The following is a 19,912-nucleotide window of genomic DNA, read 5'->3' as shown; positions in this document are numbered from 1 at the left end:
GGCAACTAATGTGGCTATTAAAGGAATATCGAAGAAAACACGAGACGCTTGGTTCACCAAGAACCATGTGAATACTGCTCGGTATCCTACACTGGCGAGACAAGACTTTCTGGAGAGGTTGCGCTCAAGCGAACGCGGTGCAATCCGTCGAGTCCCCACATTGATGGCGGCGAGCGACCATTGTTTCTTTTTCTCGTCTGCTAGCTAGAAAGCGTCCAAAAACTCTGCCAGGCGAAAATGCACTCGGCCAGAGAAAACCGAAGGCGCACAGAAGTGCGCCGCGCGGTGGTCGGGGCAACACGAGAAAAACGCATGCGCCCTGGCTGGCTCTGGCAGACCCCGGGTAGGGGAGCGAGATCAACAAAATTGAAGAGGCTCAACGTGGTCTTCGCGATTAAAAGTCATAGTAGAATCAAATAAATAAGAACGTAGTTACCTTGGCTGGCTTTAGTGTCTTCACTGGATGCTTTGGCGCAGGTGAAAAAAAAGTGATATTTTTTATGTGACATGACGGCACGAATGAACCACCACAACGCTTCGTCTCATCGGGCCTCGCTGCGGGCTTTGTCAACTTGTCTGATAGTGCGTTGATTTGGCTAGTCTCGTTGTATGGACCGATGTGCGACTTTGGAAAAGTTAATGCACCTTTGGCGTCAAATATTTATGGGAACATTAAACTTACAAAGTTACGCAATTGAAAATCTCAAGCACACGTTTGGAAATGTCAGTGCACCTTTCAGATCAAAAGTTTACGAGAACTTTATAGCCATAAAGTTTCGGAATTGACATGCACGCGCTCCGTAGATTTCATGATAGAGTGGAGATTCCGCAGCCTCCGCGAGATGCCGCGGCGAGCCCGTTCGCCATAAAGTTCGCCATCAAAACGTCCTTGAAACTTAGAGCTCGGATGGGGCTGCTTGCGTTATGTGACTCCCGGTGCATGGGCGTTGCCGCGAAATCCAGCCCGAGTTCGCAATTTTTGCGGTGAGATGGCTTTTCGAGCATGAAAAATACGTTCTAGACAAAATCCAGAATGATTTTCTGCGCCGGGGGTTGCCTTGGTCGGCAGTGCATGGATAGCGCGAAAAAATTTCGGGGGGGGGGGCTGAAGCCCCATAAGCCCCCCCCCCCTGGCTACGCCCCTGACTGCTACACAAAGAACTGCAGCTGCATTCAGTATTTCACTGCTGGTATACTAAACACAAACCTTTATATGAGTTGTTTGGATGGTACAATCAAGATCCCTCTAATAAGCGCTGGCAAAAGCTAAATAAAAAGCTGCTGCCTCAGGTACTGCATTGGTCTAAAGTAAGCATTTCACATGCAGTGGATGCAGTCCATAAATTGGTTTGCACACAGGTATGAAATGGTGTAACTGCACCATGTGATTAAATGTAAACAAGATCAGCTGAATACCATATAGAACATATTTAATGGGGTGTAGTTGGTGCAACATGCCTTGATGTTAGAAGTTGTGCTGTTTTATTCTCACACACATGCATGTAAATGCAAGGTACATTTACATTTGTGTTTATGTGTTACTGTGTGCATCAAATGAACAGCACAACCTTGTACAACAAGACAAAGACCAATTTTTTTCGTACCAGTCTAATTCCTATTAGCTACGCAGTGATTTTTTTTCTGACATGCGGCAACTCAACCCCGTGCATAAGTTAAGTTGATGTTGCTAATCTAAGCTAGACATGGGTGTCATTTGCAGAAGATGATAAAGAAGTGACCATGTGTATGGGCCTAAAATTGATGGTTTGACAACCTCTTATCTGGCTGAGCAATAAATTTGTGTCAAAAAAAGAAAAAAGTAGCACACTGACAAAACAGGGTGACTAGCATAATAGAGGGAGCAGACACTCTGCCGGCAGAGTCACTTGAACATTTTGCCAGCAGTTCATCCTCATTAGCTGGCTTCAACCACATAACTAATGCTGACATAATTGTGAAAATTTGTGTTCAGGATAAACTCATGGCAGCTAATAGGCACGTTTTACATTGTGATAGCAGCTGACTTCTCGGGGGCAATGCACTGTGGCCATGAATATGCTAAAGAATGACGAGAGGCGCGGCACCTCTTTCCATAGTCTGGCAGCACAGCTGAAAACGGTTCAGTTAATGAGTAGAACCGGGGCATGTGCAAAATAAAGATCAGTGAGATAGCCACTTACAGCGTCCAACATCCTACACCCACGAATGACAGGCAGCAGTAAGCTTACAGATAGATGAAAGTGCACCGGAAAAAACATTACTTTGCAGTAAAAAACGTACTTTGCAGGCCCAAGTCTGTTTAATGCACATTATTTGCTAATGACTGTTGGCAGAATGAACATGAGGATAGAAAATAAAGCACTTATCAGGCACATAATGCTTGCACTTGTGCTATTGTTCGCTTTAAACTGAAGGCTCTTGCCAAAACAGGTGGCACGGACCAGATAATCAAATAGGCTGGATATACAAAGTAACGGCAAACTTTCGCTTACCCAATTCTGCCTGCATTAGTAAAATGACCATAGCTAGCCAGTGAGGAAGAACTCAAGACAAAATTTCTTTCATGCAGTTTTGCTGGCTGCTAGCAGAATATCACATATCACCATACCTGTGACACTTGTTATTACTTGTCTTATGTGTTCATTTTTACATTCATATTGCTTATGTCTGCAAATGTAAAATTTTACTTAATAAGAAGGAAGTATCCAGTTGTTACCTGTAACGTATTCATCTACCATGCCACTGGTGTCTTCACAGACTCTGTGCTTAGTCACCAGCCAAAAACAAGCAGTAAGGATTTTTGGGTATGTAAGCCGTTTGCATCACAAAATATATAGCAATTTACTTCCTGAAATCTAGAAATATTGCTATTCACACCAATGTCCACATGATAAAAAGCAAGGCTGCCTGAAATTTTCATTCATGACATTAGTGCTGTCAGGCGTGTCCAAATTTCAGGACAGCGCTCTATGTCTTGACGCACGTAACTATTATGATGTTCGCTAAACTCCACCACAATAGAACCACCTTCAAAAGTGCAGTAACTTTTGAAACAAACGATACATGCACGAAGAAGAAAAGGGCGGTGTGATAGGGCTTATCTATGGGAAGGCACCCTGCAATGAAGTTTGCCCTAGTGTTCCTCTATATGCTCCCGCAGGGAGCATATACAGGAACACTAGGGCGGACTAGGCGGACGAGGACGGAACGGACGGGCGGATTGACCATGTTTGGAACCGCTGCGTCCGCCCTCCTCATTCCTCCTCCTCGTGTTCCAACCAAACGACGGCTCTCTCCCTCGCACAGAGCGCACCCACCCTCCTCGCCACAACGGCAGGATGAAAGAGGGGTCTTCCCGACATAGCCCAATCGCGAAGCACCGCTAATTCCTCCTTTAGAATGTTTCTGCATTGTATTTACATAGTATGAGCTGAATTGCTGATGTGCCAGACGCCCTTTGTTTTTTGAGTGACGGATTACGTCTGACATTTTATGCTGTCATTCAAGTGTATGCAAAATGTTTTACATTTCTCAAAGTTGTTCCGATTAATTGTCTTTATGAACTACAATATGCATCCTCGCTCTGCTAACTTGCACAATGCAGTGCATTTGTGCGTGTGCGTAGTTTAAATCATAATGTGGTTACCATTTTATGAACCCTTCCAAAAATATTTTTCTGCACATCGAAGATTCCTTCCGCGACCGCCAGGGTGAAGCAATAGAGGCTCAAATTTGAATCAATGGTACTATTCCGCACATCATCAGATTCTGCCGTATTGTCGAATTGCCTAATCCAAGGGCCCCTATATATAGCAGGCCTCTGGGCCACTCATAGCTGAGAAGATGGCAAATTCGACACTATAGCAGAATTTGACAATGTCGAGAATAATATTCCTGTACTGCGAGCTCCTAGCGTGTTGCGCAGATGCAGGCGTGGTCATCACTGTGCAGTGGTTCACCATCAATGCGCTTACCTTTTTAATGTTTCTGGATGCATGCTGGAGAGATCGTAATAACACGTAAGCACTTGAGAAGAACGTTGCAGAGTCCGTAGCATGGTGTTAGAATATGGTCCGTAGTAGATGTAGATCTTTGTGACCTACTGGCACGTACCCACTCTGGGGAACTGGCCAAAAATCGCGTAGGTTGTAAGTAGGTTGTATGCGTGTTTTATTATTATTTTTTTAGGGGGGTGGGGGGAAGGGTCTGCACGTGTAGTGACAGCAGCGCCCTCGCATTCTCATCACGTCAAGCTCTGCGGCTTGTCAATCGAGGGGCCGTGTCATTTGCGACCCGGAGCGTTCCACATAAATACTGAGAGCGATTGTAAGCTCATATCTATGTGGGCGTAATCACGTGTTCGATCCTTAGCGCGGAGGCGATGTCTCGCAAGGCTTCAGATGCCTCGGATGCCTCGCAGTCGGCCACGTACCCGAGCACTCCGTCTGTCAGCCCTTGAATCACTCCGATCATTCCGTCGACGATGCATCGCTGTTCTCTTTGGCTCTGTGGGCGGAAGCACGAACGGGAAATTAAGCGCCAGACTGTACATAGCAGCCAGGAAGGCGGAACACCGACCACGTGCGTGATCCCCCATCCGTGGGCAAGTACGTGCCCACACCCAGAAAAAGAAAAAAAAAATTATGGTTACGCCACTGCGTATGTAGCGGACGTGATGCAGGTATAGCTTACTCGTAAACGTATTACCGTTTACTGATTACTGGGCTGTGGGAGCTGTGGACTGCAGTAGAAGCGCTGGCCAGTGACGTCTGGTGACCCCTTTTCCAACTACAACCTGCCTGACAAAACTTTGTTGTGAGTGTTCTCGTCGAAAGCAAATTATTAAAGCACTGCGTGTTGGTTATTCTGTCGATAGCGAGAGAGGGAGAGAAAGTATGGTATTGCAAGGTTAAAGGGTGGAACCCTTTGTTAAGGACTCCAATGGTCATGACGATGTTGTGGGCCCGCGGCGGACCACAGCGCCTGTTGAACTTTGGGTAGCCACCATACTTCTGGTCGCCGTTTCTTAGCAATAGCGACGCGTTAAACCAGCACGTAAGTAGAATATCGTAAGTCACGTTAGTATTAGGCGTGTGTGCTTTGTTCTTAACCTCCGCGTCGCAAGGAGTTGCTAGCAGCGTTTTTACTTCCGTCTACTTACGCGGGAACCCGATATCCTGCAAACGAAAATACCAGGGGTTCTGTCGTAATGCGTTTACGGACAACTTAACACTATGTGATGTTACGGTCGCATGGTATAGTGGCCGCACCTCTTTATGCTATTTGCTCAGCTTGATAACGATTTCAAGCCAAGAGAGCAAACCTACTCCCATCCCGTGTGGATTCTTGCACTAGCCGGATCTACTTCAATGCAATATTAATTGTCTTTAGTATCGTTCTTTCTTGCTGCATAATATGCTCCCCATTACGGCGAATAGTAGCGTGCTTTCGGCTTAATTTGCATTGACATTCACAAGACAGACTCGCTGGGCGCGTCTGTCCTCTCGGCGTTAGCAGGAATGGTTCGCAGCTGCGTCCATCGTATGGGTGCGTTGCCTTCATGCGTTTGAGTCTGGCTTCTTTTTACCTGGTGCATATATCTACATGGACGTTCCCACCATACACATCTCATTGTTCGAGTCCGCACCACAAATTCCCGACATATGCAGCATTTCTCGCTGCGTACCATCAGGTTACGAACTAAATCGCATGCTTTTTCCCCTCGCCCCACAGTGCCGGATTGCATTCATAGTTTTCCGCTGCTGATGCCAATGTTAATCGGCGATAGGTAGAACGCTCCTTCCCATTTGCTGTCGTTCTTAAACCTCTCGCTTGTTTTGTTGTCACCGGGCTAACAATTGTGCCTTTTGGCATGTGGTTCCACAGTTGCATAGCGGCTCTATTTACTAGCCGACATGTATTAGGTATCGGAACTCGATGTCTGTCTTTGCATGGGCAAGAAATCTCAAGCACCTGCGTTGTCACTCTGTCGGACAGGGTGGCACAGTCCGAGTGAGTGCGCGAGTGCGTTACGAGTCCGCAAGCTCACACAGAGTGCAGGACGTCCGTTCTACAAACACGTCTCGATGCTAGCCTCTTACTCTGCAGGAGCGTTACTCTATACAGGGGCGGCTTAATGCTCCCGCTTACTAATATAGCATTACCATAAAGCAATGCTAAACAGCATTAGGAGCATATACGCCATGCAGATTCACTACTGACGAGTGTAGCTTAGCGCTATCGTACTGATGTGACTACGCTTCAGTTATGTTCATCGACGACGTCTGCGATGAGGAGTCGCTTGTTAAGCACCCGTCCACTCCAGCATACATTGAAAAATCCCGGTTATCCTAATATGATCGGCTGTAGTCAGATAAATTAATAAACCACCCTACAAGCTTATGTCATAACTTCACTGACTGTATGTCTGTACTACAAAACTAAACAATAATTCGGGCTATGTATACTGTGCGCCTTGTTCAGTTCATAGTTAAAGGGGGGGGGGGTATTCTGTAAGAGTCCACCTAGTGGACTGTCCATTTCGGCAACTGCTTATTGCATGCAGCTGTACGAGAGAGGAAGAGACGAGTGGCCCTAGCCAATCAGCAGCGGCCGAAATGAACAGTCCACTAGGTGGACTCTTACAGAGTACCTCCCCCCCACCCAGATTGCCTCGTATGATTACTTTTCTTTATGAATTACAGGCGCTTCCACTGAGAATGTTGTGAAGTTCCTTGAGACTGACCAGTTATGTCCTCACTATATGGGCGAGACGCTCGAGGATAGCAAGCAAGCTTATACCTTTTCTGCATCCGCCTCGCTTCTTGGGCCACCGCACTGTCGCCGTACTTCAGAAGCCTTGTTCGACCCTGCATTCGCTAATACTGCAGGAAGCGATCGCGGGTCGCCAAGCGGACCATGGCGTTCGCGGTTCAAGAAAAGATCCAGTTCTTTTATGGCCTGAAAACGAATAAGAAAACAGTAACATGTCAGTTTCTTTTATTTCAAGAAACCCCTAAAGGACCTCACAACGAGGGTATTACATAGGGAGGTGACAAAAATTCTACAAACATCTAGAGAAGCGTATTCAAGGAATAGGCAAGAAGAATAAAAAAGCAGAACAGCGACACTCAATGAGACATCATGGGAAAACGCAACATACTAAGCAGAACAACATATATATATATATATATATATATATATATATATATATATATATATATATATATATATATTAAAAATTAAACACATTGCGGTAACGGAACAAAACTAGAAGAAAAGCTACTCATCGCATTAATTTTTTAGAAGTTTATGAAATTTAGACGAATTCATCTCAGTTGCGATTGAAGCAGGCAGCTGCTTCCACTCAATAATTGTTTTGGGTATGAGTGATGTCGCAAAAGATGAAGTGCCGCAAATGATGCGCTTGATCTTGAAAGGATGGTCACGGCGTGGAAAGACCGCCGATGGTGATTGAAAGAAGTAATGAAGCAACGGATGATGGTAAATTTTGTGGAAAAGTGTTAAGCGAGCAAGTTTGCGACGATGGGAAAGGTTATCAAGACCAGCACGAGCCTTTAACACTGTGACGCTAGTGAAACATGAGTGATCTGAAAAAATGAAACGAGCAGCACGGTTCTGCAGGGATTCGATGTTATCTATGAGGTCTGTAGATGTTATCTACAGACGAACAGTGCGCCGAACGACTGGCTGAACGCCGCAACATAGCTAGACAACCAGACTAACCTAGACTTGCAATCAACATTAACCAAGGCTAACCATGCATGCTATGCCTTAGCTCTTTCGCTACGTATATCCTGGCATGGCCGAGCTAAGCCACTGTTAATTTTCTCTTGCCGTACCGAACGCGCGAGTGCGTTCCACGTGCACGATATCGTGGCAGCCCTGGTGCTCGTGCAAACGGACAGCATAACTCGCAAAAAGCAAGCACGACTCCGACTCTCTGTAACACGTGAGAAACCGAAACGCATGCAGTTTCCTGCTGAAATAACTGAGAACTCCAGCGCTATAGTTTCTACGGCAGCTCGCGGCAGTTTCAAAAGATGGCGATTCAGCAAATATGGCAGTATTCCACGTAATGAAAAGCGGCACGCACAAGAATTTGACCAAACTTCGTCCTTCTGGCTTCAAATGGGTTTGTGACTTGGCAAATCGATCATTTTCAACAACATACGCAGTTGTGAAATGCAGCAATTCGCAATGACTGCGCGTGTCCGCAGATACTTACCGTGTCAGGAAAATTGAGTGCGTGGAAATTTAGAAAGATAAAGTGCGATAAGTAGTGTCATCATTCATCATTCCCATGACAGCTAGCTGAACGATCGTACATCGTCAGAGTTCCCTCTAATAATTTACGTACTAAATTGCCCTCTCAACTTGCGTTTCCGTTTTGTTTGTTCGCGTAGTGCTTTTAAGTCTGCGCGTTCTTAATCAAAATAAGCCAACTGTCGCCATTGCTCTGTTTACGTAGTAAACTCTATGCTGGAGTGATAGACCCATGGTACAGACCTGACCTGAATGTTCAGCTTGGGACGAGCACTTTATACGAGTGCACAAGAATTCTAATTCGTGTTTTTATACACATGTGAATCAGGTGCTCACTAGTTTCATAACAATCAAGGCGCTCTTCAGTTGTATAGCTATTGCTCCGGACGGTTACGTGCAGTATTTGCCATGAGTATGCGGGGCGGTGCCTAGGTTACCATAGTTGCTACTAGGTCGCCAAGCACGAATGCTGACTGACGCTCTCCCAAAGATCAGAAGGCATATTTCTTTATCTTTCTAGACTTTACGTCTCTGAAGTTTCGGAGTAACAGTGGCGCCATTTCCCGCGGCGTTCTTGTATTGCGCGCCTTATATATTCAAAAGCCCTGCATTTAAGAACCTGAATAGTAAAAAGGGTTACGTCAGCGTTCGAAGGAACACTCGCATTCCCATGCAGTCGCCCTTCTACAGAGTGCTTGCATTTAGCGTAAGCGTTAACATTATTACACTCTTAGAACTTATAAGGGTGTGAGCCGGACAGAGCAAAAACCATACGACAAACTGGAAGCACCCCCTAGCACGTAAAAATCACCCTTAAGTGTACTTTTGCTGCCTTTTACCCCCTTAAGGTTGATGTTGGTTTGTCCCTTATCGGCTAACATCCTTAACAACATCCTTAAGGGTTTTGCTTTGTAGCATGGTCGGTGGCAGCTCAGTGTCCCGCGGAATGGACTTGCCCATGATGTGGTGAACTAATGTTTACGATACCAGTGTCCCTCTGCTTCGAGGTTGGAAACTCCAACAGCTGTCCTCAAGAGTACACCTGATCACCAGATCCACTCCTTCCCGCCTTCCGTGGGGTCTAAAAGCCGTCTATTGACTGTGTTTTTCGTGCAGTAACCTGATCTGCACGATGTATCACCCGCAGTTGTAATAACTACCATGCTAGTGAGAATGTGCTGTGTTCCACAGTGCTCTGGAGGACGACCATTACCGACCGAAGCAGAGGCGAGAAGTGCTGCGCGATGGGAATGCACCTTAGCAAACATTCTTTGCCACTCGTTGGAAATACCGGATGCAAGCAGTACGTATACGCGCTTTGGCGCACTACTTGCCATCATCATCATCACTACGATGATGATGATGATCACAGGGCACTGCGTGTCCCTGTGCGCAATTATATACAGGGTGTCCCAGCTTACTTTAGCCAGAGTTTAAAGAATATACGAATGCTGCTCAGTTGGACAGAACCAGGGTAATGTCCTTTGCCGTCGTTTGGAGATGCTCAAATCATTTTTTTTTCATTTTGCCTAATGAGATAATTAGTCTTAATTAACCAATCAACTTCTCAAATATTATAATTAGATGAAAAGTATCACTGAGAAAATTGTAGAGTGACATGAAACACTCCCGGTACAGCTTTCTGTTGGCCAATACGTGCTACATAAAAGTCTTTCCGAGCGTGAAAGCAGTCCGCAAACGCACGTAAAATTGCTGCGCGACTGGCCTGTCAAAGCACATTGCGTGTATTCGCGGGCTTCTTTCACGCTCCGAAAAACTCTTTTATGTGGCACGTATTGAACAACAGAAAGCTGTACCGGGAGTTTTTCGTATTGCTCTACAATTTTCTCATTGACCTTTTCCATCTAATTAGAATATTTGAGAAGTTGATTAATTAATTAAGACTATTGAGGCGGAATGAAAAAAATAATTTGGGTATCTTTAAGCGACGGCAAACAACGTCACCTTGGTTCTGTCGACCTACGTGGCATTCACACATTTTTAAACTCTGGCTAAAGTTAGCTGGGACGTCCTGTATACCTGGATAGCGAGGGCGAGGTCGTTGCCGCACTGCCTTGCTGCAGAACGCTCCTCTGCGTTGGCCCCCGCCAGGAGCTGTGAGCACTCGAACGCGTTGGCCAGCGGTTCCGTGTTGTACACTTGGTAGCGGGACCACTGCTGCATGATCGGTGTACCGTCAGCAGCATCTGTCTTCTCCTTGTCGTCGAAGTACGAAGACGAAAATCGTTCCAGGCTTCGTGAGAACAGCTCCAGAACCTGTAACCAATGCGGTACTGACACATGTACGTATTTCGCGTGACTCGCCGTAAAGTTTTCGCACTGTGGAATAGAAAAGAGATGAAATATAGAGGTGAGATAGATGGGAAGGAGGTGGGTCGTGTAAACGCCTTTACTGTACTATACTGTCTTCAGGGCCTGCTTTCGGCTTCAACATTAATGAAATACAAATACTCTTGCTCACTGCACGTGTAAGGTTCAAGCGTTATTATCTTAGCAGATGATGCAACGAATCGAAATTATGCAAGAATATGTTCAGGGGCTGAAACTCAATTGCGCCACGTGAACTGATTTGACGAGCGAGGCACTGGCAGGCAACGGAGAAGAATCTGCGGCCTCGACAAGCATGGCTCGTCTTGTGCCATATTGGTAAAAACGGCTTCGACAAATACAACTCGACCTTAGCATTTAACCGATTAATATTTAGGTATCCATGCTTTCGTGGTCATTTTACATTTCTGAACTACTGTTGAGACAGAGACGAAGAGTGACGGTTTTAAGGCTGTTCGCTACCTGCGTCCCTGACATGGCCTTTATCTCTTCCTCGTCTTTCTTGCATAAGAAATAAATAAACCGAATAAAAGTGAAAAAACAAAAGATTAGATGAATTATTCTTTGCTCCGACGCTCCTCGGACACTCCGAGTGTACACTCTTTCTATAGCGCGTTCAATACCTATTCAAGGCGACAACATCATTGCAGTGTTAATTGAAGGCCCAAGGTACCTCGTATAGATACTCGGATAGATACAGCGACGACCGCCCGATTAAATACCGCGTGCGCGTGGTTAGGAGGCTACTCACCCTTACGTCTGCTGTGTCAGTCACAGTCTTGAAAGCCAGAGTTAATAGTGCATCGCTCAGCATCGTGTTCAGCTTATTCGCCGAACCGATCGCTTTCGCGTCAGCGCTGTCGTCCGGCGCGGTGGTCACTATGTCATCGTGAAGTTCCTGCGCGATCTGAGAGTAATTGGCGAATTAGCAGTCACGATCAGTAACAGTCGTGCGATTTTCTATGGACCTTAATAGCCTTTTTTGCTGTACTGCAGTGTGATTGGACAAATGTTCAGTCTCTGTGAGCGTGTTCTTACAGCCTTCGTCGAAATGTGTGCGTGTGTGTGATCAGGAAATAGTAAAACAATGTACATTTGATAATATCGCATTCGAACGTACCAAAGGAACGCACTCAGTATACTGATCCTTTTTTTTTCTCCTTTTATTTAGAGCTAGATCGGCTCAATGACTTGTGTTGTCGACATCGAATTCTCGATCTTTTTGCGCATTTGGCATCATTAGCACTGGACAGAAAACACCACGCTGTTCATTAAAGGCTAGGTGTTGTGGTAAAGACATGTATTCGTTGTCCTTGCATGGTACTATGCACTTACGAGTATGTGGCACAGAGTCGCTATGGTATTTAACGACATTCGTGTGTTTCCAACATTGACCGAATTAGGTTAGTGAAACCGTGCCTACAAACATATACGAAAAATTTAAGCAACTTGCGTCAAAACAAGTATAACAGACCCTTGCAATGAGCAACCGTCGCAGCAGAGCACACCCCATTCCTCCCTGCCTCCTTCGCCCCCCACACGCGTGTCCACACGCTGGACTTCGCCAGTGCTCTCTTGCCGATGACTAAATTATTTTTTGTTCAGAACTGCTCGAAATGCCCCGAAAGGGTGCCCCGAATAATAGAAAACGGCATTGAATATTGAACGTGCAAGGAAGGTATCAAAAACTAGATTTATCCAGTCGTGTGCGATTACCGTATGCGAAGATTTACAGCTGAGAATAAAAAGTCACTGTCCTCACCAAAGATAACTAGAGTAATAAATACAAAAGCAGGGATTACTATCAGAACAGAATATCCAGCTTTGTACTTGCTACCCTATACGGGAGTAACGGCATCTGACTAACTCACATATATGCGTACGCAAAAGTTGCACACCACCGAAAATATATGCGTAAATGCTGGGAGCATCAAAATGCACAGCCAACGCATACCTGCTGCATCTGAGCGACGCTAATCAGTCGCTTCAGGTTGGTCCGGGTTGACTCGGTGTGCTCGAGTGGCGAAACACCTTTCCTTCGAATACGGGTGAAGAGGTGTGTCAGGCTACCTACCTCTCGGTGGCGGGACGCAGTCCCGTAGAAGAGGTCCCTGCGCGACACAAAGATGCTCGCGCGTTGCCACTATGGTCACCTCCGCCTCCTTATACTTCACAATGCAACTGAGCTCTAAGGACGCTCGTTATACTGATCGATGCTTATTGATAGCAGTGTTCAATTTGACTCGGCATGCATGCTTCCCCTTTATTCCCACCTTCTGCTGAACAGTTTTACAGCTGCTCGCACTAAATTAAGCAGAGATATTTTCTTTAATTTCTCTGCTACCACCACCACCGCAGGCAACACGGTTGATCAAAAGTGACAAATGGGCGAGTTGGTATGGAAGCATGGCTAAATTCAGGGCGCGAACTACTGGGACACAAGTTGCAAGTAGCGCCGTGTCCTGTCTTTTCTTGTTCCTTAGCTTGTGTCCCAGCAGTTCGCGCTCTGAATTTAGCCATGCAGCACGGTTGGCTTGTCCCTATATAAAAACGATAAGGGTAGAGCAAGAGGCCAATAAACATGTATTTGCTATTTATAAGCTAGCTTGGGCACAGCCAGTATGGCCGATAGTCTAGCCTAGCATCACTGCGTCGTCTTCTTCATTCCATTGATAATAATCGTCTTTGTCTGTCATTCTTCTCATAGCGCCGTGACTAATCCAGGGGGTTAGTCATCAATCATCAGTCATCAATAGTTAGTCTCTGCAATGTACAACCGTACCTTGAGGGTATGATAAATAAATAAATAAATAAATAAATAAATAAATAAATAAATAAATAAATAAATAAATAAATCCCCAGGGCGACTTGCGGTATAGACCAGTGGAATGCCTGAATTTGCCTATTCTTCGCGGACAACAGCCTGAATCGGGGACATGGTCGGTCGGGAATCCTCGGAAAGGTGAACGAAAGATGGTTATCGATGCCGCCTCGATTTCGCGGCGCACAAACCGCACAAGGCTATCAGCTGCGGACGGCTGGAGGGACGCTCGAGCGTCTTCGCATGATGACGTAGCAGCGATGTTGGGAAGCAGCACAAACTCTTGGGCGATGCGACGGCTCTTCGAAACGTGGCGCTCTGATAATTTCGTTCACCGTTAAGCAATCTTTGAACACAAGTAAGTTAAAGGCATAATCTGCGATGCCTTTCAGGGCATGGCCTACTTTGTCAGTCTAGGACATATCGATATTGACGCGGCGGCAAAGAGTTAAAACCTCAAGGATGCAAGTGACGTATGTACGATTCTGTGGCTGTCTTGAGTCCGACAGGAGAGTTCTCGCGAAGCGGCGCGCTGGCGACCAGCGACTTGGCCGAACATATATAACTGTTGCTTGAATAAGTCTCAGCGGGTCAGTTCGCCTTCATGATTGTTATACCAGAGGCGAGCTGTCCCCTTGAGGTAGACAAGCGCGTTTGCGAGCATCACTGTCGGGTCCCGTCGGTTGCGTGCATCAACACTCTCGTACATTGCCAAGCCATTCATCGACGCTGTCGGTGCCAGTAGAGATCCCAGGGTCGCGCAGCTGGGTCAAGATGACCGACGGCTGCAGCGCCGCGGGCGTGGTGGAACCAGTGGCCTCATCTGTCGGCATATTAGGACGGCAGAGGACAAGTCCGCTGCGGTGTTCCGTCGCGCGCCGAAGTCCCACACCTCCGCCAAAAGTAATACGGGCAGAGATAGAGATGAATAAAACATGTATTTGCGATTTACAAGCTAGTTTGGGTACGAGCAGTATGGTTGACGATGACGATGATGACGATTATGATGCCCCTATAATATGGCTCGTACACTAGGGGGACTGGCCAAGAATTGGGCACCTGAACCTGCACGTATACTACAAGAAACCACAAGTGATGTGCTATTGAGCAGTCAAAACAAACAGATTAACAATTTTCACAAGGAGGACAGTTTATAATAGTAATGCTAGGATTTAACTCACAGATATCTCGAAGAGAATTTATAAACTTAGGAACTTAATAACCTATTCGTTTTGTTGACTGAATGAAACCACAAACGGCATCAAAGACGTCCCCGTGGCTAAAGCCCAGTACTGAGGCACCGAAAGTTAGTACTATTTCTGATGTCAAGTTTGCGCCTAGTTTAGCAAGCGGAACTTCAAGAAGCCTTTTTCTTAGTAATTTATGCCGGAGACATATTAAAACATAGTGTTCTCTGAATTCTGTTTCCAGGCAGAATTGACACAGGGGCGATATCGCCAGCCCAGTCCTGTGTAAGTATACGCGCGCATGTTTAATGGAGGGACACGGCAGCGTAATCTGGTGATCATTACTTCCGATTGTCTTGATGGACACCACGGGATTTTCCACGGAAATTTTAGGTGCTGAAATTCAGTACATGATTTTATTGCTTCAATGATATCTCTACGGACTGAAAGTTTTCGATATTTAATCGCTGTTATGTGTGCCACTACTGGAAGAACCGATATTATTGGTCCACTCAGGAATGCTCGCCCTAATGAATCAGCCATTTCATTTAAATGTAATCCACAGTGACCTGCAGGTACACATAATAGTTTTACAATATTCAGCTGTGGAGGAACTAATGATAGGAACGTCTTTAGGGATGGTGAATTGGATGAAGCTGTAAGCGAAGCACGGACGGAAAGAAAATCTGTTATAATAACGGCACTGATTGCATTCGAAGGGAGTTTCCACTCAGCTAGAATCATTGCCAAGAGCTCAGCTTCAAAGACGGGAGTGAAATCGGGCAGTCTCAAAGAGAGTGACCAGCCAAGCGAAAGCGAATACATGCTTACGTCCGCATTATCGTCCTTTACGGAAGCGTCTGTGGCTATTATGTTATTTGTGTGTACGTGTGCAAGGTAATCTTGCAACCGGTTTTTTAAAAGACCTGACTGACTGAAACTTAGGGTTTGGGGTAACAGTGTCATCAAGTTCAACATTAATATTCTGATTTGAGCCATCTATAATGGAATTACTTCTCGAATCTTCACATGTAAATTATCTAATTGCTTTTGTACAAAAACAGTATGTGGAGATTGAAAACGTAGTCTGTAGTCTATGGCAGCACTCCGTCGTCCCCATTGTCCCATTGATGATGGTCGTTTTCGTCGGTCGTTCTTCTCGTAGCACCGTATGAAGGCGGCAGCTATTCCTAGAACTTGCAACAGCAGCATGCATACTACGAAGCGAAGTTACCACGTTTCTAAGGTTCCTACCATTCCACAATGGGCCGTGGCAATGAAGTTTGCTATAAAGAGACTGGAAGAAAAATGTATGAACAAGAATCTAGGGAGTTAAAGCACAGTTTAACGAGTTAACGTTGTCAGACGAACTATAATAGTTCGTCTGACAACGTGATAGTAGCTTTGCGGCATCTCGTTTCGGAATTCGGTTTCAAACGAACCGCAATCGTTGGTAAATAGATCGCACCGCTCCGCGTGAATGGTCACTGCAGCAATGACTCAACAGCAGAATACTTTAATATAACCCCTCCCATTCACTCCCAAATTCAAAGAACGCTAGTGCTAAGAGCCCAAAATAAATGTTTGCGTCTTCCTCGTTCACGTTGGAGGAAAACCTCACCAGACTGAAAAAAAAAAGAAAGCGAGAAAAAAGGTTCTACACCTGAGCAGAAAGAGACGCTCGAAAGGAGTAACTGCTTGTCCTCGGTGTCTCTCTCCAAGCCGCCTGTAGCAGCACCACCACTGTCATTACCAACAGTGCCATGTCATTGCAGTTATTTTGTCATCCCAATCTCTTGACTTCACGGCCATTTGATTGATGTTTCTTATGTTCGTCCTTTAGATAGCTCCGTATATAACAGGTGGCATATCAGTGGCATTAGATTAGATCATTAGATCATTAGATCATTAGATCAGGTCATTAGATCAGTGGCATATGGCGTTGCGCTGCTAGCACGAGGTTCGATTCCGGCCGCGGCTGCCGTATTCCGACGGGGACGGAATTCAAAAACCCTCGAGTACCGCCCATTTTTTTGTGTGTGTGTGTTTGTGCACGTTAAAGAACCTCGGGTGATAAAAATTAATCCGCAGTCCCCTGTCACTGCGTGCTTCATAAACCTCAAAATTTAATTAATTTAATAAGCCTTCGTGCACAGTGTGGAGGATTCACCTCCGGGACCCCGAGACAACAAGTAGGGCTCAAGATGAACTGAGCTGGAGCTACACGGAACAGTTGCTTCGGTAGAATACTCGGTAGCTCGCCAGTGGCCCGGTGAAAGTCAGCCCATATAGCTCACCTCACGGAGTCGACCAGGAATCCTTCCAAGCTGCGTGCTTTAAGTACGGGGTCGAGCACTACGGCCGAGCTGAACGCACGTGGATCGACCAAGCCTGTCGCGAATTTTCTCAGGGTCTCTTCGAGGTGGGCGTCGCTGTATTCCAATGCGTAACCTGCTCGTGAAAGGGCCTCACGGAAGCGCATCTCGTGCGACAACTGTTGAGGTTTCTGCGCAAAGAATGCGCAGTCACTTCGTCGGTGGTTCCACATCTGCCTGGCCGAAAGCGGTCTTCGCATCCAGAACATAACTACCGTGCGCCCTGTTACGACTGGTAGTCAGGTGTTCGGAGCGTGATGCTGATTGCACTTTGCAGCGAGTCACTAGTCCCGAGGGGGCCATGCAGGCAGAGGACACGGCGGCGACATAACGATGAACAACGACGTTTAATTACATCGTTAGCGAGCGGTCAGCTCTACACGCTTCCTGGTGAAGAGCGGCAAGCACTCTAGCTTGTGTTCAAGGCTGCAGAAGGCTGAAGTGGGTCGGCGGGGGCGCCCTTCATAGAGTCTGGAACGCCCTCACTCACGAGGGGAGAGCAAACGCTCTCCACGGTTGCGGCCGCCGCTCGGTACACGGTCAGCTCAACTGATTTTCTTACCGCTTCTGGCCCAGTAGAAGGAAATGCAATGACGCGCACACACGCACACGCAGGAAGCTCCGGCGTGTCCGTCGCCGAGGATAATTAAGAGGCAATGCACACACGAAGCTTAACCGTCCCGCTTTCTGAACGGAGACGGCACTGCGGAGCCTACGCTGTGGCGTGGTACAGCCGTTCGCAACTTATGCGATTTGTGACTCGCATAGAGAGCAGGTTGCTCCTCCTCTCTAACTCCTACCTGGCGAATCACAACTGCCCTAACTCGCCCGCCAGCGTCTCCCTGACCTGCCAACTCGATATAATCTAAGTCACTGCAAGCGCGTGACGTGATCGGAGGGCGAGATACAGATGCGGTCTTTGTAGAGTTTTCATTGCTCTAAAGCCATCCAGGAAGCAACGCGAAGTGCTTCTCACTCTCGTGAGCTTCGGAAACCGAGCAAGTCTCGTTTATACAGGAGCGCCACTGCAACGAGGCCCTGCATGTGTCTGATCTTGTGAAAGTCGACGTCGAGTTGCTTCGAAACTTTCGACGAAGGCTGTACGCACACGTGCCACTAGCACCTTCCGGAAGCACCGAAGAGTATCTGCCACTCCGCAGCGGCGACGCTACTTGAGGACACAGACTGGCATGAAATGAGCCGACCGCAGCGGTGGAACGGGCGGATTCCTCGCACGCTGCATGCAATTAAGACGCTGTCATTCCACGCCGTGCGGCGTCTTTGCGTTATTTGGCGCAAATACGCAAGCACACTTTACCCGCATTGCACATCGTGCTTCGGTCAAAATGACGCGTGTCGACCGTGATGTGACATCCGGATATGAACTACGAAACTAAAGAAATGAAATAAAAGCAGTTTACGAAAGGGAACTATGTGAACGCTTATCTGCAGCTGCTGCGTGCTCCATCTGCTGTCACAAAAGGGTGGAAAATAACATTCCCTTCAAGCATTTGTTAGCGGTAAGGGGTGCGCGACTGTTAAAATCAAAAAGCTAACCGAAGTAAGGGAAGTAAAATAAATTGCCAGTATGAACGCACGCACCACACACACACATGCGCGTGCGCATGCTATGTGGTGAACACTGGACAGGTATGTGTGGCCATACGCCGCGAGTACGCATGTGCAAGATGCTGTACACGTCATTGCAGACTGTCACGAACATACATGTATGAAACATACGCACTTAAAGGGGTACTGACGCAAGAACTTTGTATCCTTCTTTCTTTTTTTCTCTTGTATTTTGTATTATCACTTGGCTGTCGCTCCCGTGTCATTTCAGAATGATAACCTTTATGGCAGTATTGATAACCTAGAAATAAATAAATTGACATCACGGATTGCTCCACGAGAACCTTTGCTTTTACTTTTCCAAAACATATATCACAACAAATTCATGCATTCATCATCATTAAAACCGTAAGCAGCAGTTGTCTTCGAACTCTCGCTAATACATGCTCCGCATTTCAGTGATCCATGAACCATTCAGCGGGATAACAAAGTTATTCACTTACTTAGATAGCCATCTTCGATAGCTTCTGCATCATTTTTTTCTTAGAGGGGCCGTATATACACCAGCGTTTTTGATAGAAACGCTTAATAAATGAACAATTGCGCGCTACTGAAAGCAAGACTGTTTTATAAACTCTTCGGATGCATTCCGTTTGTTTTATAACTATTTATTTATCTTAAACTGTTTCGTATAAAAGAGATTGGATGTGTTGCGAAATAAACGCATGTACTCCGTTTTTTTTTTTTTTAAATTCGCATATAGCGACATATGCGTAGTTTCCACATCCAATCTACACGTATGTCGTATTCCACCTGCGAGATGGCAGCCGCTCCGGAAGCAGCACTGGTCAGTTATATATATAAGCCACGTTTCGTTTACTTTTGTCTATGGCGCTGCGACAATAATTGAGGTCTCGGCTGCAGAGGTGTAGCATCAATATAAGAGTATTGTACTTGCTGCAATCAAGTGGGGAAACCATGAAAGTGCAGAATGTGGTGCACAAACACCGTCTTACATAACTTCGTTGCGCGCGGGCACAGGCTAAATAAGTGTCTGGTGTTTCACTCACAGTACGCTCCAATTGTCGCTTTATGCTACGTTTTGAACTTCATATTTGTTTGGCAATGAGGGTAGCGCAAAAATATAGAAAAATAATAAAAAACACATTTACAAGGGAGGGTGCGTACAACTGCGCCTGTCCTGCGTGCCTTCCCTTGTGAATGTGCCTTCTTTCTTGCGTTCCTAGTATGTGTAACGCACTAGGCCACGAATAAGTTTTACTTCATATTTGTTGTACTCAAAGAACTACCATATCGCTTGTGGT

General features: G+C 46.2%; 1 protein-coding gene across 2 annotated transcripts; it reads right to left on the bottom strand.

The window, feature by feature from the left end:
- Positions 1 to 4,185: 4,185 nt before the first annotated feature.
- LOC135899607 (uncharacterized) lies at positions 4,186 to 17,748 on the bottom strand. Of its 2 annotated transcripts, XM_065428913.2 has the most exons (6): positions 16,941 to 17,748; positions 12,590 to 12,746; positions 11,387 to 11,542; positions 10,327 to 10,563; positions 6,802 to 6,960; positions 4,186 to 4,506 (listed from the first exon to the last, which is right to left on the bottom strand). In XM_065428913.2, exons 1-6 carry the CDS (start codon positions 17,225 to 17,227, stop codon positions 4,339 to 4,341), a joined length of 1,164 nt encoding a protein of 387 aa, XP_065284985.1. In that variant the 5' UTR covers positions 17,228 to 17,748; the 3' UTR covers positions 4,186 to 4,338. The 2 variants fall into 2 exon arrangements, with proteins under 2 accessions (XP_065284985.1, XP_065284986.1); XM_065428914.2 differs by lacking the exon at positions 4,186 to 4,506 and having other exon boundaries at positions 6,843 to 6,960; positions 10,358 to 10,563.
- Positions 17,749 to 19,912: the final 2,164 nt, after the last annotated feature.

The sequence above is a fragment of the Dermacentor albipictus genome, chromosome 4 (assembly GCF_038994185.2).
Source record: "Dermacentor albipictus isolate Rhodes 1998 colony chromosome 4, USDA_Dalb.pri_finalv2, whole genome shotgun sequence".
Taxonomy (NCBI): domain Eukaryota; kingdom Metazoa; phylum Arthropoda; class Arachnida; order Ixodida; family Ixodidae; genus Dermacentor; species Dermacentor albipictus.
The sequence above is the reverse complement of the archived record's forward strand: the minus strand, read 5'-3'. Positions and strand labels throughout refer to the sequence as shown.

Excerpts from the sequence above, each read along its gene's own strand:
- LOC135899607 (XM_065428913.2), bottom strand. The coding sequence starts at position 17,227 with ATGTTCTGGATGCGAAGACCGCTTTCGGCCAGGCAGATGTGGAACCAC. Across the intron at positions 10,564-11,386 it reads CTGACACAGCAGACGTAAGG|GTTCTGGAGCTGTTCTCACG; the intron begins GTGAGTAGCCTC and ends CATTGGTTACAG. Across the intron at positions 4,507-6,801 it reads GCGAGGCGGATGCAGAAAAG|AGCCAAAGAGAACAGCGATG; the intron begins GTATAAGCTTGC and ends TTCCGCCCACAG.